The sequence below is a fragment of the Parasteatoda tepidariorum genome, chromosome 8 (genome assembly GCF_982258835.1).
Source record: "Parasteatoda tepidariorum strain Cologne lab strain chromosome 8, Ptep-v5.0, whole genome shotgun sequence".
NCBI lineage: Eukaryota > Metazoa > Arthropoda > Arachnida > Araneae > Theridiidae > Parasteatoda > Parasteatoda tepidariorum.
The window spans coordinates 49486365-49509823 of record NC_141762.1 but is presented as its reverse complement, the minus strand read 5'-3'; the positions used below and the strand labels follow the sequence as shown (position 1 = coordinate 49509823).

Genomic DNA, 23459 nt, shown 5'->3' with positions numbered 1-23459 from the left:
TTAAAGAGAAAATTTGAATTTAAAGATGGGTCTGTATTATTTCATTTGATATTTTGTAATAAGCACTTAATACTTAGAACATTGAAAAAAATACATCATGAATATAGCAAGAGCATTTTGTATCAATTCATTTTTAAAGAATAAAGTTAACTAAATCTCTTAAAAAAGCGAAAAATAACTTTTAAATCTTATTTAAACTTCTAGGTTTCTACACAATTTTAAAAAAAATCTTGTATTCCTTCAGAATTGCATTCATTTTGGATTTTCTCCATATCAATACCACTAAGGAGCAAGTATATTATCAATGTATAAATTTGTATCAATTTGAAAGTGCCAACTTAGGTGAAATGATTACTCTGGATCTGGTAGGACTCTGCAACTGCTGATTATTTAATCTGAAACAGTGCCTTTTTCAAAATGTAACAAGTTGATATTTTCAAATCGATACAGATATTTTGTCACAGTTTTGTAAAATAATTTCATTTCTATATGATTACATTTTAATGTTATATTTATTAAAATACTTTCACAATTTTTTAATTTTATTTTCAACTTGCAAAATAATAAATAAATTTACATAAATATTTATTGTGGTACTATTAATTACTATTTATTTAGAGTGATTTCCCCATAAGCTTTTTTCTGATTATTTTCACAAAAATTTAGAACCAATTACTTTGGTTAATGTGTTTAAAATTCTTCAATGACCTCAAAAAACTCCTAATGAGCCCTTATAGTTTAATTAAAAGGAAATAAACTTAAAATGCCTTGTTTAGGGTTACATTTAGTTCATTTTTCAGTTATTATTAACAGATGAACTTGTCTTAATTATATGATATATGATTCCTATGGTTTATTATATTTTAATTAATTCATAGTAAGCAACAATAATGAACACATGTAAAAAATGTTAGTATTTTTAACATGTCTTCACATTCGTTGTTCATCTAACAAAATATTTGTAATTTCATAATCGATTGAAATCAACCTTTGTTTAATTTCATAACCAAAACTACTTTTAAACCTGCAATTTAAGCAAATTAAAATTCTAGGTAAGTTTATAAATTCAATATAAACTTTTTGCACCAACAAAAGCAACAGAAATTTTACTTAAAAATTTTTCTCCTCCACTTTCATTTAAGATCTAAATTAAGAATATGTGATATGTACCAGATACTTATAAAGTATTAGTTTTTTGTAACTGATACTTAGTGGTATCAGTTAATAACCGATATGAAAAAATAGGTACTTACTATTCTCTAGCTTTTGTGTTAGGCAAAATTAAAGTACTTTGCAATAGGAGTCTCAAATTTTAAGCAAAATTATGATACATAGGTTCAGTTTAGAATAATATACTTCTAAAAGACTCAAACAAATGAGGACAGGAGCTCTAGAAAATTTATTAAATCGAAAGCAGCCCAATATACGATGGAGATAAGTTGCGATCAAAATCACTCGAGAAAATAATCAGATTATTAAAGGAAGGGGGGATCTAATAACTGAAATGCTTATGATTATCTGTTTGAAAATACTCATTTTTTTATGTTATTATGTTTCCTCTCCCAATTAAACTCTTTTTGACCATTTAGAAGTCACAAATCTGGACTTAAATCTTTCTTAAAAGTTACATAAACAAGATTGCAAAAAATTTTTCAATTTAAGTTTAAGAAAAGAAGAAAAAAACACTGCCAACACAGAACAACGCTTTATCGTATGATAAACAAGATTTTGGACACAATAGATCTGTCCTGTAGATAGATAGATCTTCAAAATTTAAGTTAGATTTCTTAGAAATTTTGTTTAAGCACCACTAATAGATTGAGTTATTAGCAGTAATCTATATTACAAAAATTTTAACTATGAATAAACATGAAACCACACCTTTCTCAAACTGTTTAAAACTTAAATTCATGAATATTATACACTTACAAAATTGAGGAAAAAGTTGCAATTATAATACAGGGTTGCCACAGTAAAAAATGAACAAAAATAGTTGATTTTAGTATCCTCAAGCATGAATATAGTTGCCTAAAACTATAAAAATAGTTGCCTGAACAGGAGCAAAAATTTATCAAAAATAGTAGCTTAATTGTCAAATACTATAATAAGAACTGGTTGATGTCAGAAATTTTAAATCGTGATACATCGTTCGTTAGAGATCACCATTTAGCATATGTTCAGAAATTGCCTATGGGAAATCAATTAAAAATAAATAAATCTATTACAAAAGAAAATATTAATTCTAAACATATTCTACTATAATATCAATATCATTGCTTAATTTTTTCAATTAAAATAATAAAGAAGTCAAAGTAAAAGCAAACCAAAGAATTATTTCATTTTTCTTAAATTACAAATGATTTAAGATTTATTGGTTTAAAAATAATAATACTGTAACAAAATATTTTACATACGTGCATTAAAATTAAAAGAAAAAAGCGAAAGTAGAAAACAAACCAAAGAAATGTTCACTTCAGAAAAAAAATTATTTTTTTAAAATTATTTGTTAGAAAAAAAAAACATGCTTTTGAAACATCATTAGACCCTCTTTTATTCAATTATTTAAAATAATATAAAGTAGTATTAACTAATGGTCAAATTCAGTACTGAATAAATGTAAAAATAATTTTACTTATTTATTATTATTTTCGTTTTTGAAAATAAAATTGACTAAAGATTTATTTCTTTAAAAATGACACTGACTATCTATCAAATTATAAAACAAACAAGTATTGAAAGAATTTTAATAAAATTTAAAAAAAAAATATTTTAAGTACTAATGTTAAATTATTAAAAAGCGTCCAAACATTACTAAACTCTTTTATTTAATTTTTTTTAAAAATTTTGCTTTTTAACTAATAGCCAAATTTTTTTAAAACTTTGCTTTCAGTTTCTCAAAAATAAAAGCAAATTAAATAAAGGTAAACTTTATTTTAATTTTTTTATAAATAAAAACTGAACATTTATTGGTTTAAAAAAATCAAATTATTATACTCACCTACATTGAATAAATTTGAAAAAAAAAAAAAAAACTTTTTATAACAAAATTAAATACAAAATACCCCCATTAAATTGTATTGCTTAAAATGAAAAATAATAATTGAAAAAAAAAACCAATGAAGAAACTTTTTTAATTTATATTTTCTTTTCATTGATCTTTTAAGTTCAGAACGAAAGTTTAAGATAACAGCGATTATGCAGTAATCAATCGCAAAGTAACAGTAGGTCTGCGAAAAATAAGAATAAGTATAAAAAGAACTTCGCTAAGAGTAAAAAAGTCTCCCAATAGTCGCCTAAGGTCGAAAATAGTAGCAAATAGTCGCATTTAAGTAGCCTGCAGCAACCCTGTAATAGATTTAAAATCAAGCAATGAAAATAAATTTATTAATTGGGTGTCTTATCTTTGAAATATAATAAAAAAGGAAATTGCTGCTTTGTTTTGATGATTCAAATCTATTATGGGCCTTTAATACAAAATATTAAAACTATTATGTTAACTTTTGGAAGCAATATATAATGAAATTATTGTACATAGAGGAAAATCCTGTGTACGGAATCATCAATACTTTGGCATGTCAAGATTATAGGTTTTTAAGGTAAACAAAGATAAAAGCACACGGTATTCCAAGAAAAATAATTTTAAAAAACAATAATTGATTTCAATTTTCATACAATAAAATTTTGTTATTAGTAATATGACATTTAATTAATTGAAGAATATTTAGTAAAATATAATAAAGGATTTTAATAATATATATAAAAAATTAAAGTCTAACAGCTTTCTCTTTAATTTTAAAGACACTTTTTCTGATTTGAAGATATTTTGTAGAATTTTAGAGTGTAGAATTTTAGAGAGTAGATATTTTGATAAAAATAATGAAGGTCTACAACACCATGGTGTAGCAGAGTTAATAAAAAATAAAGGGGTCTGCAAGACCATGGTGTAGTAAACCTATAAAAAGATTTCTACAGATACATGGACTACTGAATAATGGCTCAATCAGAAATAATATGTCCCTTCATGAGTTAAAATGTTAAAATCAATTCATTTTGATATTCAAAAATATATATATAAATAAATAACACAATATTCATCCAGTGGACTCATTACAAATAAAGATTTTTATTACGAATTTCCAAACACGAAAGCCTTAATTTCAATTTGAAACATACTATGTACTATTAATGTTTTTGACTCTAATAATTAATGGTCAAACTAAACAACTTCTCTTAGCACAGCATCATAAGCTTTGATTTTTGATGATATTGACATGTCTACATATTTGTCTCCAATTGTCACAATAACTCCACCAATAAGTGAAGGATCAACCTGCATAAAGAATAAAGTATTTTTAAAAAAAATTTCTGCAGTGTCTATGTCTAGTAAACAAAAGCTATATCAAGAAAATAATAATATCATAAATAAAATTTATATCACCTTTCGGAACAATCATATTAATTAAAACATGCTCTAAACAAAATATTTAGGGTATATATATATATATATATATATATATATATATATATATATATATATATGTATAGGTAGTGTACACTTTTGTCCTTAGTATACTTCTTACACAACATTTTGACCTTATTATATCTAGTTAAACAAAGCGAAAATATCCTCCAAAAAGTCGATTATAGCAATAATAATTACAATATCTAACAATTACAATTTCAATATCTAAACGGAAGAAAAAAAATTAAATTCTCATACAGCATAATTTAATTCTTATTTATTCTTATACCAACAGAAAGAATATAACAAATAAAATATGTTTAATGATGGTTGAAATTTCTTCCCTTTTTTAAAAATAGAATTACAAAAAAAAATCTAGTTTTTAAAAACTTTTGTATGAAATAAACATAATAAAAATACTCATGAAATGCAGTTTGCATTATTTCAACATCAACATAACGCTGCCTTGGATTAATAACACACATTTTATATTCATACACTGTACCTTTTTGTATACATGGTATTAAAAAGATGTCGCTCATCAAATCATAAATCAAAACACTAAAAAATAGTTTCAAATAAATGTGTCAATCATTTGACTTTATGTGACAGAAAAAGTCAAAAGCACGTAACAGCAAGGTGAGCAAATTACTAAACTTTAAATAAATCAACTAAATTTTTGGTCTAAATATTTCTACATCTTGTGCAGAAAATATTGGAAATATTTGAAATTTAAAACAATTTGATTTAAAAATAATTTCAAAATTTAGTAACAATAAATAAATGAAATCAACACTAAAAATTATGTGTATGTTCTAAATGTCAAATAAGGAGAAAATACAACAATAGAAGTTAAAGATTATAAATAAAATTAAAATAATGAGACTTTACCCTTGTGTTTAACAGAACTTTCTCATTCTTCTTAACAAAAGCTTTCAGAGCTTTCTCAAACTCACTCAATGTTGGAGCATCAAGAGGCTATGAATATAAAATATACAACTTTATAGAATAAATAATTCAACATTAAAATTAATGCCAAAATTAATGAAACAAGATGCTTACTAGATTATTAAGAATAGTTAAGTTAAGAATAAAAAGATATGAAAATAAAATACATTATTTATCTTGATACATTCCTTTGAACTGATGTTCTCTTTTTTTAATCAGTAGAAATAAAAAGTTTAAAATTTTTTTTTTTTTTAAATCTTTGACGCAAAGGTTCACTGAAAATACTCATGTTATAGTTAATGTGAAAGTAGTAGAACACAAAATAATGGTCAGTGCCATGGTTCACTTAAGTAGTACTGGATTTAAATAGATGCATTTTTCAAAAAATTCAAGAGGATCATCAATTTTAAGCGAAATTTATAGTGAACAAAGGAAAAGGGGGAAAAAAAATGTAGTGGAATCAGAATTGTAATGCTTCATAAAATAATCGTCTGTTATCAGTAATAAATAATTGTATGCTTAGATTAATAAATAATATTCTCCTTAATCTTTTTTTATAAGAGCAGGCAATTTTTAACGAAAGCAGATGAAATTCCACATCAAGAAAAACTACTTTTAAAGAATCAGAATTTATCCAGTTAAAAAATATTGCTTCATTAATTGATGGATAAATATAACAGACAATAAAAAAACGCTTTGTTTGTAATAATTAATCATAATAGTAATGTATTATCCGAAATTATAAAATAATTTGTCATAATAAATTAAGGATAACAAAACTGAGTAACTAAAGTGGACTAAAAAAAATTTCTAACATGCCAATACTCTTTGAGGGATAAGTTTCAAGTTCCTTAACTCAGACATTCAATTGACAACACTTAGAAACGATGAAGAATAATAGAAGAATCTATGAAGATGCACCTAATGATGGCTGGTTTAGAAAAAAAATTGGATTTTTTAAAAATCCTCTATTGCTTAAATTACGAAAAACGGAAGAGCGAAATTCGAATTCTCTGACAATAATAATTTCCGATTTTGGCGTAAAATAGCGTTTTTCCCTGACAATCTTCGGGACTTACGAAATTAATAACTTTACTTTTAGACAATATCGTTGTTCAATTTCTAAATTTTCACTCCAGATTCTAAATTTACAGAATCCGAATTTAGAAAAAGAATCACACTTAATTATTATTTTATTTCATTTTTATTTTTAAAACATTATGTTCTTATGAGGAGTGACAAAACGTAGTCACGTTTTTAATTAAATGTTACCAATTTTTTTTATTAATCCTGCTTATTAAATAGCGCATTAAAAAAAAAATAACTACTCAAATTTGGATTCTAACAAATGTTTTATAAGTCTCTTTGTGATCATTTCATTGCACCAATAATAAAAATGCATTCATATTTATTTAGATGAATTATGGGTTTTAGTAGTAGTAGTTCAGACAAAGCTTGATGGTTTTTGTATTTCCTCCCCACTAGCACAGTCAATTATGTTTATAATTTACTAAATTACAATTTACAAAATTCTTCTGATTATTTTTTAAATGATTAAATTCAGCTTAACTATATTTCTACTTTATAATTGAATAAAAAATAGCCGTATTTTAATGGTTTACGTATTTAAATTTTTTTAAACTTTTTCTTAGTAAAGTAAAGGGATATATTTTTATTTCTCTTTCTTCTTTTTGCTAAGACACACATGCAATGCCTCGTCCTCGTAAATCAAAGAGAAAACAAAATCAGCATGCCACTCCTTTATGTTTGATTGACAGCAGCTTATCAGAAAACAAAGATTCTTTCCGACACACAGGAGAAAATAAAAGATTTGTCCCTTTCCTGTCCTTCTTGATCTAAAGATCTTCAAAGTCATGGAAGAAATATTGAAGTTTTCTCTTGAGAAACGGGGAGAACAATCAACACCTACTAGAAGGTCAAGGCCTGCTGGCTCAACGATTTCAACCCCGTGACGTCACGAAGAGAAGGCAATAGCGTGTGTGGCTCTAACATAGGAACGCCATTGATGAGCGTTGTTTATACGTGAATGTTGCAGCAAAATTTGATTTTATATCGAAGATTTAAAGAGATATCGAAGTAAGTAAAAGTTACTATTTTTTTTATGAATGTGTTATGTTTAATTTCAATGGATTTTTCTCTAATATGTTGTAAATTAAGTTTAAAATCGGATTGAAAGCACGTATATAATTTAACTTGCATTGGTGTTGTGTTGTGAGACGTTATTTGAGTCTCTAATGTATTTATATGTGCTATCTGATCTATTTCCATTTTAATTATAAAATAACATAATTTAGTATTCAAATATAAAATTACAAAACCATTCGATTGTATTTTATATTCATACTTCATGAGCTAAAGCATCTTAAATGAATCTAAGCGATTTAAATAGACTGCTCAAGATTTTAAGTAGCCCTAGAATTGTTTATAAAATATACATTTCAATAAATCGGTTAAAATATGTTTGAATTATACATTTATCTAATCAAATTAAAATATATTAGTTACAATCCAACATGTTTTACTGCTAAACTTTTTACTGTTTGTAAGAATAAAATATGCAATTTCTTGAAATACTAATAAGATGTTTGTAATGTTTTGTACATTATGTATGTTAGATTAGAGATTTGTATATATCTTTCTCAGTAAAAATACTAAATAATTTGAAATGTAGAATTAGCAGTTGGTATAAGTTTACCAATATTTTAAAACTACTTTAGACAAGAATTACAAAGAAATTTAAACTGTATTGGTAATGAAAAGTAGTTATTTTTAACTCTAATAAAATTAAATTTAAACAAATTTTAGTAAAAAAATACTATATGTGTTTATCTGAAGAATGATGATAGAAGTTACATTTGTTTATATTTAGCTATTAGAATTTTACATTTAAATATGCCTAAGAAGAATTTTAATATTGAAGAATTTCTAAATGTACCAATGTTCGGGGATAAAATTATTAGTTTCTAATTCTATTTCAAGGTTTGGTGTCATTGTTAACTTATAGTTCTTCTAATGTGCTGTTAAAATACTTTTAAGTATTTTAAATAAAGAAAATTTTAGTGAGTAAATTATTTAATTGAACACTTATTTTAGAGATTGTTGATTACATTTAGCAGAACTTTGTTTTTATGAACCAAAACTTTCGAAAATTTATTTAAGAATCTGTAAACTAAGAAAAATATTTTTTAAGATATTATTTGAAGTGTAGAATTACCAGTTGGTTTAATGTTAGTAATATTTGAAAACTACTTTTCACTAATTATTATAAACAAGCATTACAAAGAAATTTAAACTGTTTTGGTGATGAAAAGTAGTTATTTTTAACTCTAATGAAATTAAATTTAAACCAATTTTAGAAAAAAAATACCATATGTGTTTATCTGAAGAATGCTGATAGAAGTTACATTTGTTTATATTTAGTTATTAGAATTTTAAATTTAAATATGCCTGAGAAGAATTTTAATATTGAAGAATTTCTAAATGTACCAATGTTCGGGGATAAAAATATTTGTTTCTAATTCTATATCAAGGTTTGGTGTCATTGTTAACTTATAGTTCTTCTAGTGTGCAGTTAATGTACTTTTAAGTATTTTGAATAAAGAAAATTTTAGTGAATACACTTCTTAATTGAACACTTATTTTAGAGATTGCTGACTACATTTAGCAGTACTTTATATTAACCAAAACTTTAGAAAATTTATTTAAGATTCAGATAACTAAGAAAAATATTTTTTAACATATTTTTGGGGAAGTAAAACAATTTTTTTTTTATTTTCATTATTCCAATGACAAATTAAGGTAAGTGTTGATAAATTAATATTTTACTTTCAGCCATGAGTCTTAATGTCTGTTTATTTTTCAGGCATCAATCATGATTTATGCTTGTTGTGTTCTCTTCAGTCAAAGGAACTATGATGATAATCACAAGGTATTTCGTTTCCCCCAAGACACACAACTGCAGCAATTGTGGTGTGATTCATTTATGCAAACAATATTTAAAATTTGTATTTAACTTTTAGCTAAGAATATTTGTTTAAATTTATAAAGATTTATTATATGTTTAAATTAATAAGGATTATCACTTTTAATGCTTTCCTAAAGTAGATTGTTTTCCATCACCCCTTTTAAAAATAAATATATAATTATTATTGTGAATTGTAAAATGATTAATAGGATGTCTTACATCAAGACTTTTAAAAACAAATATTTAATTATTATCATAAATTGTAAAATGATTAATAGGAAGGTCATAGGAATTTAAAGGTTCAATTTAATCTAATGTTTTTAAAGTTTTAAAAATGTATTGTAAATAATAGTCTTTTTTTCATAAACTTCTTGTTTATTTTCAAAACTTTTCTTAGTTTCAATTATTGGGTGATGTAATGCAACTACTTTGCATTATTTACATTATATTTTGTGGTACATCTCATCAGAAACTGCAATTTTAAGAAACTACAATTTTGTTTTTACTAGTATATATTTCTTATTATCTCATAAAAATACTTAAAAGCTCCATAAGTATGAGATATTTGTGTGTTTTTCTTAAAGGAAAATTATTTAATTGGCAATTTACTTATAACTCCAGATTTAATTTATAATATAATTAAAAAGTATTTAAAAAATAAGTGGAAAATTTAGATTATGTAAAGGCATTTTTGTATTTCATTCAATATTTTATTTAATTTACTATCCTTTTTAATTTCCTTCTTTCGGATAATTAAATTTCTCAAAATCAACCAGTTTTTAAAATATGTTGTTACAGGTGCAAAAGTGTCGGGTAATTTGAATGGTTCATATATAGTAAAGTATTTAATAACTACTATAGAATCATTAGTAATTTACTGTGCTACTTTGACATACTTTTTATCAACGGGCAGCATTTTCGAAAAAGATTGTTTCATTAACATGCTCGGAAAAATACAGTATGTAAGCAAATACTTTGAATTATCCGTGAAATTTTTCTACCAAATTTTTGTTTGCTCTCTGGGGTATGTTTTAATATAAAATGTTTGGAAATTTGGTCATTTAAAAATATACGACATTGACAATATATTTTCATCAGAAGTATAGTAATCTTGAAATCGTAAGTAATGATATAATGTAATAAGTAAAAATTGCATTCATTATTTATATTGGTGTACTTTTTATGCTCCCGTTATTTTATTAAGGGAAGAGATAAACAAATAGTTTTTGGTCAGTATATAAATTTGATATATTTTGGTAGAGCTTTGTAGATACTTTGCATATGCCATGTATGTCGGGGTGGTATGTTGTGAATTTTAATCAGAAAAAATTTTTGCCTTTGCACCCATGATTATAATGAAATTGATAAAGTAAAAAATTTTCCTGGTTCCAAATTTTTGTTTGCCTTATGGGTTTATGTTTTAAAATAAAATGTTTGGAAATTTGATCATTTAAAAATATACGACGTTTACAATATGTTTTCTTCAGAAGTATAGTAATCTTGAAATCGCAAGTAATGATATAATGTAATAAGTAAAAATTGCATTCATTATTTATATTGGTGTACTTTTTATGCTCCCGTTATTTTATTAAGGGAAGAGATAAACAAATAGTTTTTGGTCAGTATATAAATTTGATATATTTTGGTAGAGCTTTGTAGATACTTTGCATATGCCATGTATGTCGGGGTGGTATGTTGTGAATTTTAATCAGAAAAAATTTTTGCCTTTGCACCCATGATTATAATGAAATTGATAAAGTAAAAAATTTTCCTGGTTCCAAATTTTTGTTTGCCTTATGGGTTTATGTTTTAAAATAAAATGTTTGGAAATTTGATCATTTAAAAATATACGACGTTTACAATATGTTTTCTTCAGAAGTATAGTAATCTTGAAATCGCAAGTAATGATATAATGTAATAAGTAAAAATTGCATTCATTATTTATATTGGTGTACTTTTTATACTCCTGTTATTTTATTAAGGGAAGAGATAAACAAATAGTTTTTGGTCAGTATATAAATATGATATATTATGGTAGAGCTTTGTAGATACTTTGCATATGCCATGTCTGTCGGGGTGGTATGCTGGGAATTTTAATCAGAAAAAATTTTTGCCTTTGCACCCATGATTATAATGAAATTAAATTGATAAAGTAAAAATTTTCCCTGGTTCCAAATTTTTGTTTGCCTTATGGGGTTATGTTTAAAAATAAAATGTTTGGTAATTTAAAAATATATGACAATTACAATGTTTTCTTCAGAAGTATAGTAATCTTGATATTGCAAGTAATGATATAATTAATGATATATGTTTTAAAATAAAATTTTTAAAAATGTTATTTGCTTTTGTATAGATATTTTCTCCTTACTGATTTAAATAAAGCTTTTGTTTTTTATATATTTTTGTGTCATTATTAAAGCATACTTATACTTTATGATAAAATTAATCTTCATATTCTTAAATACCTCATTCATAAAGTTCTAGTCTATATCATCAAAGTAATGATTCAGCTTATTTAATAAGTCATATTAAATCATTTTTATCACATGTATGCAAAGCAAAAGAACATGGAAAGAAATTAGAGGGACAGATGTTAATTTGCCAGTTTACTGCAGTAAATAAAAAATTTCAGAATAATTATATACATTTGCTATAAATATTTCAAAGGTTTATAAAGGATAAACATTTTTATGCTTTTTTTTATGGAATTTTACGTTAAGTGTTCTTTCCAATAACATTCTGTTTCCATGAATGTAATGTTAAGTACTAATTTTCAATTCTTAGGAAAATATTTTTATTTTTAATCAATTGATATTTATTTAATATGATTGATTACTCTTAAAATAGTTTGAAATTGAAATTTATGCTTTGAAAAAAGGTTTGGATAAATCTTATGAAAATAACCAAAAAAAATCTTTAAAAACTAATCTAAAATTTCTTACTGCATTAATTTACTTATTTTTTATCATGATTTTTTTTTATTCATTTTAAATTTATTATATTAAGGCAAAGATTATATATACACAATTATTCAGATCATGAAAAAAAAAAATTGGATTCTTATTTTTAGCTTTTAAAAATGAAAGAAAGACAATAAAACTAATAAAGAATCGACTATTCTCATATCTTCACAACCTCCTCTGATCACTCTGAAGGTAGAAAACAGCAACGCTCTTTTCTGCCTTCTGATCGTGACGTCACAAACAAGCTCCCAGGCCTTCTACTCTAGGTGGTTGTGGAACAATACCCCCTCCCCAAATTCTCCTGACCTCAACTTCAAGGACGAGTCAAATTTTAGTTTTTTCCTGATCATTCTAGTTCAAAATTGCAGAAAAACCAAGCAACATTTCCCCCGGTTTGAGCAAAATTTTCCCCGAGCAAATAGTTCAGTACTGTATTAGAATAAATAATTATAGTAATAGAGAACTTTAATAAAAAAAATTTTTTTTACGGAAAAGGAGAGATTGCCAATATGTGTAGTGATTGTGAACATTAGTTACATGATGGAGAAAAAACTGCAATTATCAAACTGATCAATTTGAATTTTTAAAGCACATTATTAAGTAGTGAAATACAGTGGAACATTGGGACCCCCCAAAAAAATTATCTGCTTATAGAAAAAGTACACTAATAATGAAGTTTAATGTTAAAAATTGTTTTTACGATAATTCCGATGATATAGAGAGGTTTAAATAATCTAAAATGACTATTTACATTGATATTTATTTAGACTTTAAAAAATATTTATCTTTCACTACAAAAAGAGGATATGAAAAAATTCGATATATATATCTAATTTAAGATGTAGCTAAAAAGCAATGAATATGTTTATCCTATTTCCACAGCTTTTCAACTTAGTCATATGATGCCAAACAGACACTTTAAATGTTATGTAACTTAATCCGTTGCTTCCAATTATTAGGTTTACAACCGCTAACATCTCCCCATCACTTGATAGGAATCAAGGCAATACGCCCTTAAAAGTAAACGTTCCGCGATACACAGAAAAGAAGAAAGCAGCAATACATACTTATAAGACACAGGGCTCTATGAAGTTGTTATTTTCACAATAAATCACTTGTCAAGTGTCTGAATAAATGATTGATTTATATGAACACCTCAACAACCAAATTTCTGTTCAAGTTTTCTTTTTTAAATCCAGCTTTGTAAAATACAGGTGTCAAATAGATTAGATTAGAAGAACAAAGGTATTTCCGGTGGCGTAAAGGAATGGAGAGCATTTAAATGTGTCATTGCAGCTTGTGGGGGTCTCATAACCTGTGTTGTTCAGAAGAAAAGATCAAAAGATGCTGCTGGTTGAAATATTTTACATGAACAATAAATTTTTCTCTCTTTTTTTCTTCTTCCAAAGATAAAGAACAATGAAATAGTTGACAATATTTTTCGTTCTGAACAAGGCAAAAAATTTACATACTTTAAAAAATGCAAAAAGCTGCAAATTTTTTATTCTCCGAATTTAAAGCACACATGTTTTTTTTCTTCTTTCTTTTCAAATTTAGAAAAATTGGTGTCTAGTTACAAAAGACAGAAAACAATGTTTCAGGGCATAAATGACTGCCTGCATCTGATTACAAAAGTGCCCGCTTAATTGAGAAGGTACATAATAGTTTATTCATAGAAGATTCAAGGGGAATTAAAAATATGTCCATAATAAGAAGAGCATGTTTAGTAAAAATGTCCGTAAGGTGAGGTTTCACAATAAGATTCTCAAACTAACTTCATAAATTTTTACTGCAATTATAATCACAATAGAGCCCACCTCTATTTCAATTTTCTTATTTAAATTTATTAAAAATTTTCTACCTTTAGATCAAACTTTTAAAAGTTTCTAAAAAACAATGCTAATAACTAAATGGTTTTATCTGGTAATGGTGCTAACAAAAAAGTATAAATACATTTTTATAAAAATATTTTTAGGACTTTTTCTTTACAACTTACCTTAGCTGATACTATTTCACATGAAATTTCTCCTCGAATATTGCTCATGACTCCACTAAAACAGTCTAATACTGCCATCAAAGATTTAAGTCGTCCATTTTCTGACAACAAAGCTAAAAACAGTAAAAAGAAGGATCTTTAGGGATCATAACAGAATATCGACAAACATGTAGGTATCGAGTGATCTCAAAAGAGAGGAGCGGACCAACATATATGCACCTGCTCATTATTATAAGAATAATTCATTATTATAAGAAAAACTCATTATTATAAGAAAAACTCATTATTATAAAAATTATCCATTAAAAAGAATGTCTGCGGCTGCTAACCTTTTAGGTAACAGAATTAGTACCAGTATTTGTTTAGTACCATAAGTGCATAAAAGATTTGATATTCATGCTATAAAATTAACCAATTTCAACAAATTAACTTGATAAATTCATTTTTCCATAAACTATAAGATATAAACCAATAGCAATAACGTTTGAAAATCTTTAATCACATTAAATAATCTATTTAAATTTTTTTTCCTCTTAAGAACTTAAATAAAACTTTTAAATTGCAGAACTTTTTCTTAAAATGTAAGAACGAAAAATTTACTTATAGAAAAAGTATAATCTTAGGCATGGCTTTGCCCCTTTATTTATGAAACACGAGGAGACATACTCGCAACATATACTTCTAAACAAAAATAGTGGGTACACATTCTATTAAAAAATTCACCTAAAATATAAAACAAAGACGCAAGAATTGAAAGCTTTGTCAATTGAAAATTAGTATTGAGGGATCGAAAAAGCTCCAAACAAAATTCTCAAGCTATATACAAAAATATGGTTTTTATACTTATTTTTAAAAAAATACTGTTTGAAATTTTAAAATTTAGTCAATCAGAGTAGAAATAATAACAACTTGCTTAACTAATAAATAATAACAATAAAATGAAATAATAACAACTTGCTAAGTTAATGCTAATATTAACCTAACTAGAAGTCAAATATATGTTCCTATTCAAATAATCAAGCTCTAATGACTTCTCTAGTCATATTCTAGTGTATAATGGTTCAACTTTATCTTTTTACATCGACGTTTTTTTAAAAAAAAATTTTTTTTAATGAGTATTGAACGCGAATGTAAAATTGGTTTGTTTTTATACTCAAGACTGATCAGAATTATTGTTTTTTATACATGAAAAAAAGGGGAAAAGAACTAATAAGTAGAATATTAACAGTTGAAGAAAAATGAATTACTTAAGAATTGATCTAAGGCTTTTTATAAATCATGACTGTTATATATTTTACACTTTATTCTTAAAAACTAAAATTATCATGATTGCAAATGATATTCTTTTAATTAAAAGTGATTAATTAAGTGAAAATGAAATAACATAGAACAAGGGATGCCAATAAAAATTTAAATAAGATTAAAAAATAAAAAAGGTACAGTTTAGTAAGAATTGTACTAAAACATGAAATTGGAAGAAAGTATTATTAATACTTATAATAAATAAAAATATAAAAATAAATACTTTTTTAGCAGTAAACACATCTTACCCAATAAATTACCAGTAAGTGGTGAGTAATTTTTCTTAGTACAAACTTTCCTCAAAATATCTGAAAATATTTTAGAAATCTTTAACTCTTAATTTTCAGTAATACAAAATTATGCAAATCAAAAAATTTGCCATTGGCAATAAGCAAAATACATTGTTGCTTATTACCAACAACAAAATTTAACAATAATACTTTTTAAAAAAAATTATAATTATAAGAAAAACACAAAGATGAAACATGTATGAACTATAAGACATAATCCTAATAATGTTTATTAAACTATTAACAAGAGATACTGTGCGCCAGTAAGTATATTTAGAAAAAGTCCAAATATCTTGAAAAAATGAAGTAAAATAAAAAGTTATAGTTGTAGTAACATACAAGAAATATTTTAAGTATGAAAGATTTTGGAATAGCAATTCTGAACAAAAGGACTTCAATTAAATTAGCAAAATTTTTAAAGTAACAGTAATAGATTCAGCAGTTAACCTACCTCTATTTTTAACAATTGATAAATAATTTGAATAGTTTTCACACACATTGATAGGTGTACAATAGAAAATTACGATAAAAGTGATATTTTTCTTTGCATCCGTAAATACACACAAGCTCCACAAAAGTAATAGAAAAGTGTCAAAGTAATAGAAAATAATCATTAAAAGAGGAAAATCAGAAAAGAATAGGAGGGCAAACAGAGTAACTGCTAGTAGAAAAAAGAGTTTTTAAAAATTAAAGACTTCCAATAACTAGTTTTAATTAAAAAAATAATAAATAAATAAATAAATGAAAACTATCATAACCAGAAAACGATAAAATTTGAGAAGTAACTATATGACTAACATACTGAACACAAATAAGTAGACAATCAAGAGGTTTTTTCTTGCACTTTATACTCGAATAGATCATGCCTAAATTACTTTAACATGCAAGAAGTTAATATGATATAAATAATTTTCTTGCACTTTATACTTGAACAGATCATGCCTAAATTACTTTAACATGCAAGAAGTTAATATGATATAAATTTTTCAATAGAAGCTTATAAAAAAATTAAAAAGAACATTCACCTGTTTTAATTTTTGGCTTCATTAAGGGATTGACAATGAATTCTGCGAACCTTTTGTCTTTTTGCACCAAATTCTATGAAAAAATAAAATATAAAAATATTAAAGTTATGAAAAGTTATGCAAGTTACTGATGCGAGACAGTGGGTTTCTGTCCATAAAAGAGTTCAAAAGGAGTCTTATTTTTAAAATTATGACAAATTCTGCTTTTAATGTCGATGACTTGAACATGAGGCATGATGATTTGAACAATCAAGCAAGTTTGAAGTCAAACTTAAAAGACAAACAATGATATCAAAAGATCTCAGACTTTTATACTAAAATGTAGTTGTATTATAAACCAATTTACAATACACTGCCCCTTTTACATCTTATTAACTTAACAAAAAAATAACAAGTTTAGTTTTAGCATCCGTGCACATATTTAAAAGGTAATAAGTTATAGAAGAGGTATGCTACTCTTTCAGGAAAAAGGTCATAACCTTGAACTTTAAATTTTTCTACATCAAGATGAGTTGGAAAAAGCGTAATATGAGGGAAGATCCAACCGATTAGTCAAAATATTTCAACATGGTACAATCTAGCTTTAAGTAAGGATTTTTTTTCTTTATTTATTATGTCTTAATAAATTATTTTCAGGTACTTAATCACATAATTTACCTAAAATTGGAATTTTTTAACTAATATTTAATGCTTTAATGTGTTTGCAATTGCTTTGCAATCATACACAATAGAATTTTGCACATTTTGAAGAAATCATTGAAATGCATAATTTTTAACTTAAAGTTAGATCAAATACATTCATTTATTGTATATTCAATAACTATTTTAATGATTTTTAAACATATATTTTTTACATAATTTGTTGTTCGCAATAGATGCTGTAATTTCACAATTTTCATGAAGCTAAGTTTTGTGGGTGTGGCGTATATCTGAGAGCAGCATTTCTCAGTGAAATTGCATAGTGATTTTTAGAGTCAACCATATAATGTAGAGGCACACAGCAGTCTCTGACCTAGAGTATAAATAGAGCTCTTGAATGGTAAATATTCAGTCTTGCCCTATTCAGTTTACACAGTGAAACCTCGGTTAAGGGAACATTCTTGGGATTGAACCGAAACAATTGTTCGTTTAAGGGAAGGATACCCTAATAACAAAGTTTAACACCGTAAATTGTTTTTAGAACATTTCAAAAGATATAGAAATAATCTACTATAACTATCTACAAGGATATTTATTTAAACTTTAAAAAATTATTTCTTCAATAAAAAAGAAAATATAAAAAAATTATGCGTGGAGTCTCTCCACGCGGAAGAAGTTAAATTTCGTAACCTGCAATGTTAATTGTAGAAGAATCAGCAGTCGTAGAAGGATCACTAGTTCCATTCAACGACTCTTTTTCCTGATCCGCTCGCTTCCGTGCTCTGTAATAACGGAAATATTGTATATTTTCCCCTCGTGGACATCTTGAACCAGTGGAAGTGCTTGTGGTTGCCTTATCGTCTCGCCATGGAAAATGTATTTGTATTAATAATGTATGTGAATGCGTCATAATGTAATTTCAAAAGAGAAAACCTAACAATCAATTGATATTCACAAGAGACGTACCTTGACATAACCTTAAATCCGTGGGATTGTTTTCACTCATTTTTTAAGATTGTTATCCACTAAATTTGAAAATAAAAAATACTATCCTATTAAATTATATGTGTATCAATTCAAACTAAAAATATATTTATAGAAAAACAATACTTTTATGACTTTTATTATTTTCATGCTAGTGAGAACCAAAACAATATGGAAATGAATGAGGGAAAACTGGATCCTACCACGTGATTTCCCGGCCAATAAAAATGTAGCGTTAAACGTTTAACGCAACCTTGTTGGAAGTCGCATAAGAAGTATAACTTCAAAAAAGTTTGATATAGATACATAATTCTAGAAATATCTACAGATAAATAAATATAATTTTCCTATTAGCTCAGACAATCAAGTTAGACATATGATAAAGAATAGGAGCTTTCAGTTCTCAGTCGGTTTCAATTATTAGGTTTACATCCCTTAACACCTACCTATCACTCGATAGGAAACAGGGTTAATACCTCCTTGAAAATATAACTCCCCCAATTGACAGAAAAAAAGTAATGCATACCTGTAAGTCATGAGGAGTCTGAATAAATGTTTCATTTATATGAACACCTCAAAGATTATAATTCTGTTCTCTTTTTCTTTTTTTTTTTACCCCACCTGTGTTAAATACAGTCTTCAAATTGATAATAAAATGAAATAAATTTTCAGTGGAGAAGAAGCATTGAGAGCATTTAAGACGTCATTTCAACTTGAGGGGTCTCATAACCGGCATGGTCCAGATGAAGAGATGCCGCTGTCCAAATTATTTCACAAGAGCAGTATCATTTTCTCTCCTTTCTTTACAAAGATAAGGCAAGGTGACAGGAGAAAGACTGATTCTTCAGTAGTGAAATAGCTTAACAAACTTTTTAGTTATGGATAAGGATAAAAATTTAATTGCTTTAAAAATGGTGAGAAGTTGCATTTTAATTCCTGCAATTTAAAGCAGAAATAGTTTTTTACAATTTCAGAAAAAGCAATGTCCAACTAGAGGAGATAACAAAAAAAAAAAAAAAAAAAAACGTTTCAGAGCAAAAATCTCAAAATAAATGCAGTTCAAAGAATTATTTAAAATTAAAATTATTTATTCACAGTAAAAAAAAAATTGTTTCTCATACAAATTTTATTAAAAAAAAATTTTAGATTTATAAACAAATAATTTTAAAATATTTATTTTTAAAAATATATACTTTCTATAAAAATACAATTTTTACCTTCAAGTCAATCAAATCTTTTTCTACTGCATCAATTTTCTTTTCTTTCATTGCAGCAGAATAAAAAGCTGTGACATAGCGACCTGCCACACCAAATACAGCAACGGGGGGCTAGCAATGAAAAGAAACATCACTTAAAATAGTAGAACTTTATGAATAGCTTATAGCATGTTATTTTTATTTAATAAAATAACATTACAGATACCTATAAAATTTTATACAATAAAGAGGAAAAGATTATTATTTAAAATGCGTTTCCAAGCACTTGAGTTTTAGTAAACCATGAATCTTTGAATATTGTTACGAATACATTAACCATGTTCTTTTGAATCAAGCAATCTATTTTTATAAAGCGTATTAATACTACTCTTTATTACGAAGATGGTTCAATTATAGCATTTAATAAATAGGGTTGGTTAGCCTACCCTCTCCAGTGCCAAGGAAGAAAAAAAATTCTGCCCAATATTAATACACACATGAAAATAACAATTGAATAAATTGTAAACATTTCATTAAGTTAGAAAATTTTTACATGCTTATTGTTATCTGAATGACTGGAGGAAACAGTTATTGTATTTTCCAATATAATGCAAATTTTTATTTATCATGAAACAGTACAAATTCAAAATAAAATGAATACTGAATATACAGGATTGCACAACCTATGGCCCAAGGGCCAAAATTGGCCACTGAAATTAATGACTTGACCCCAAAGTTAGTTTTGTCTTCTTCATTTTTTTTTTACTGGCTATTTTACTTTTTTTTATTTACATATTACTTTAGTGCATACCTGAACCATATTGTTTTTCAAGTTTTATTTATTCTCACGAGTTCAATGCTTGGAGGATAATGCAATTTCTTAAACATTTTACACATTATTTTGAGTATGATTTCGCGTGTTACTTTCAATTAAGATCTATGTAATCATAAAATTTTTATGATTACAGTTTTTCCTCACTTGTCGACCCCCAAACATGGCATTTTTTAGTTTCTGTGGCACCCCTTATCAAAAAAAGTTGTGCATCCCTGGTGAATACAATTCATCCTGATGAAATACACACGCCATAAGTTTTTATAAAAGAGTTATAAAGTAAATTGCTTTCCTTAGTGTACAGGAAGCCTTTCTTTCTCAGTTTTGGAGGTCAGTAAGTAAAGATGATGAATAGATAACCACTCGGTCCAGCCTTGTTGAGATATAAATTCAATTCCTTAGATCGAAAATGCCATTTTTTTTTTTTTTTTTAACGCCTATAACAATGTGTGTATGAGGCTGATCTTTTTAATATAGAGCTCAAAATATAGTTTTATTTTTTTCATTCCTGAGAAATATAATTCATAATAAGTGTTAAGCATTTTTGCCCTTTCTATACAAAAATGATTTCATTGATAATTAGGGATTTCACGGGGTTTCTAAGAGAGATATACACTAACTTTTTTGATTAAATTAGAATTTAGTGTGATAAAAATGTCATATGCAAAATCAATCTTAACCAATGGCATTTGTCTAAAAAGTAGGTGTTATTTTTGGATACACATGTTTTTTTTTTTTTTATTAAATAAACACATACTTATTTTTTACATCATACAATTGCAAATTTTAAATTAAATTTAAAAGGAACTTTTCGCCTTCACTGGTGAGTAAATTCAACCATTTTATTTTATTTATTTACTTTTTTAAACTGCCACCACCTAAAAAATACTTAACACATAACAGTAAAATTTATTTGAACCCAGTGACAGGAAGTTTAATACCGAGCGATGAAATGAATTTTTAGACTATTTAATAAGCTATATTAATCAAAATGCTTAGATGACCATTGAACTTCCTTTTAAGATTAGAGAAAGTATACATAACATTGATGTATAGACACAACAATTTTTATTTATCCCAAAAGTATAACATCTTAAATAGAATTGATTTATTTTCTGTTGATAGTAAGATTTTGTTTAGTTATTGAATTCTGTAATATTTACTTCCATAAAATGGTATCTGAAAAAAGAAAGAAAAAAAAGCTCTAATACTCTTTAATTTTTAAATAAAGCTCCAAAGCTTTAATTTTTAATAAATACAGTTGTGTATATATATATGAATGCTGTAAAAGTTTCAAAAGAACAGAATAAAAATTGAAGAGGTTAATGTGCAAAAAACAAACAGTTTTGAGAAAACTTGTAGATGAATAAATTATGCATATAAACTCACCTTTATCATAGCAGCACATAATGATGGCGAGCTGCCAAACTTTCTAGTCTAAAGTAATTAAAAAAAATTAATTTTATAAGAAAACTTATAACTAAAAAAATGTCTGAAAACTCTATCACACAAATTAAAATTTAAGAATACAATTGAAAAAAAATCCTATGTTTTATCATAAATCACTGCTTTTAGATGTGTATTAAAGGGGATATTTCCGTGTTATGATCTATTTCTCTAACTACAGCCGTTAAGTCACTAAATGGATTTTAAATTTTCATTTTTATTTTAAAAAACATGCAAAGGTTTGCACCGAGTTCATAAGAGTTAGTTCCCTTCACTTATAATTTTTTTTCCATTCCTCGTGAATAGCTGGTCAAAAGTTGCCAAGACACTCCAATGATTCTACCGCAGATCACGATACAGAAATCTTTCCATATTAAACTAAACCCATCGAAGACAAAAATGGAGTTTGTTGAATGGCGATGTTTGCGTATCGTAACTTGTCGGGCCAATTACAACCACTGAGGCGTCACATAGATCTTAAACCGGAAATTTGGTATAAAAAAAAAACGTGGAGAGATTTGCCCAGGGGAGGCTACAAGTTATAGGCTTTGAGTGATGTTTTTCTTAGTTTCCCCAGGAGCTGCTGCCCTGAAGTTGCGTAGATCAGGAAGCGAAAATCCTCCCTGTTGAACCTTGTACACCCAACAATATAATCAAAATAATTTATTTTCATATTAGTTTGAATATTTCTTGAACGTGAAATTTCTGTTTTAAATTTATTCACTATAAAAATACCTTGCGATTATAATAATTAGAAAAATGTATAATTAGACGTATCACTCATTGAGAATATATACATCTTTTTTGCTTATCTAACCATAAAATCAGAGATACTGAATTCAGTTATGCTCTCTTACATCTGCGGTAGCTTTTAAGCTACTATTTCAGAATTATATGTATATTAAAATTAAACAATCATAAGGAAGAAACTTATGAAAAGTCTTACGCAAGTCACCAAGTTCTTGCTGATTGACATATTAAGTATATAATATGAACTATACTAGAAAGGAATAATATAAAAATTTTATTTATTTTAAAAAGTTCTCAGAAGAAAATTTTTTGTGAGACTCAGATTTCGATGCAAACAGAAGGTCAACCAAATACGTGTTGCCATCTAAAAATTAATAGAAAAGAAATTCTCAAAACTTTTTAATTCTGTTGTTGTTAATGACGTCGCACTAAAGCTGCACAATTGGCGATCGAAATGGGCTGCAGGTGGCGTACAGCAGAACTCTTTTCCTATGGCAACACTTCACATGCTTTCCCCATTAGCGTGCGGAAAGTCATAGAGGAAGGAAGTACGTTAGTTTCTCTCTTGATTTTCATATAGATTAAAATCTTTCAACTTGAAACACTATATGAAACTGAAAACTGCATTAAACATAGTTCTA

General features: G+C 26.2%; 1 protein-coding gene across 1 annotated transcript; it reads right to left on the bottom strand.

Annotated features, from left to right (window-relative positions):
- Positions 1-4107: 4107 nt before the first annotated feature.
- ATPsynO (ATP synthase subunit O, mitochondrial) lies at positions 4108-23294 on the bottom strand. The gene is made up of 8 exons (XM_043039200.3): positions 23015-23294; positions 22012-22059; positions 19812-19922; positions 16972-17044; positions 15905-15964; positions 14355-14467; positions 5354-5440; positions 4108-4330 (listed from the first exon to the last, which is right to left on the bottom strand). The coding sequence occupies exons 1-8, from the start codon at positions 23042-23044 to the stop codon at positions 4217-4219; spliced, it is 636 nt and encodes a 211-aa protein (XP_042895134.1). The 5' UTR covers positions 23045-23294; the 3' UTR covers positions 4108-4216.
- Between the last annotated feature and the right edge of the window lie 165 nt (positions 23295-23459).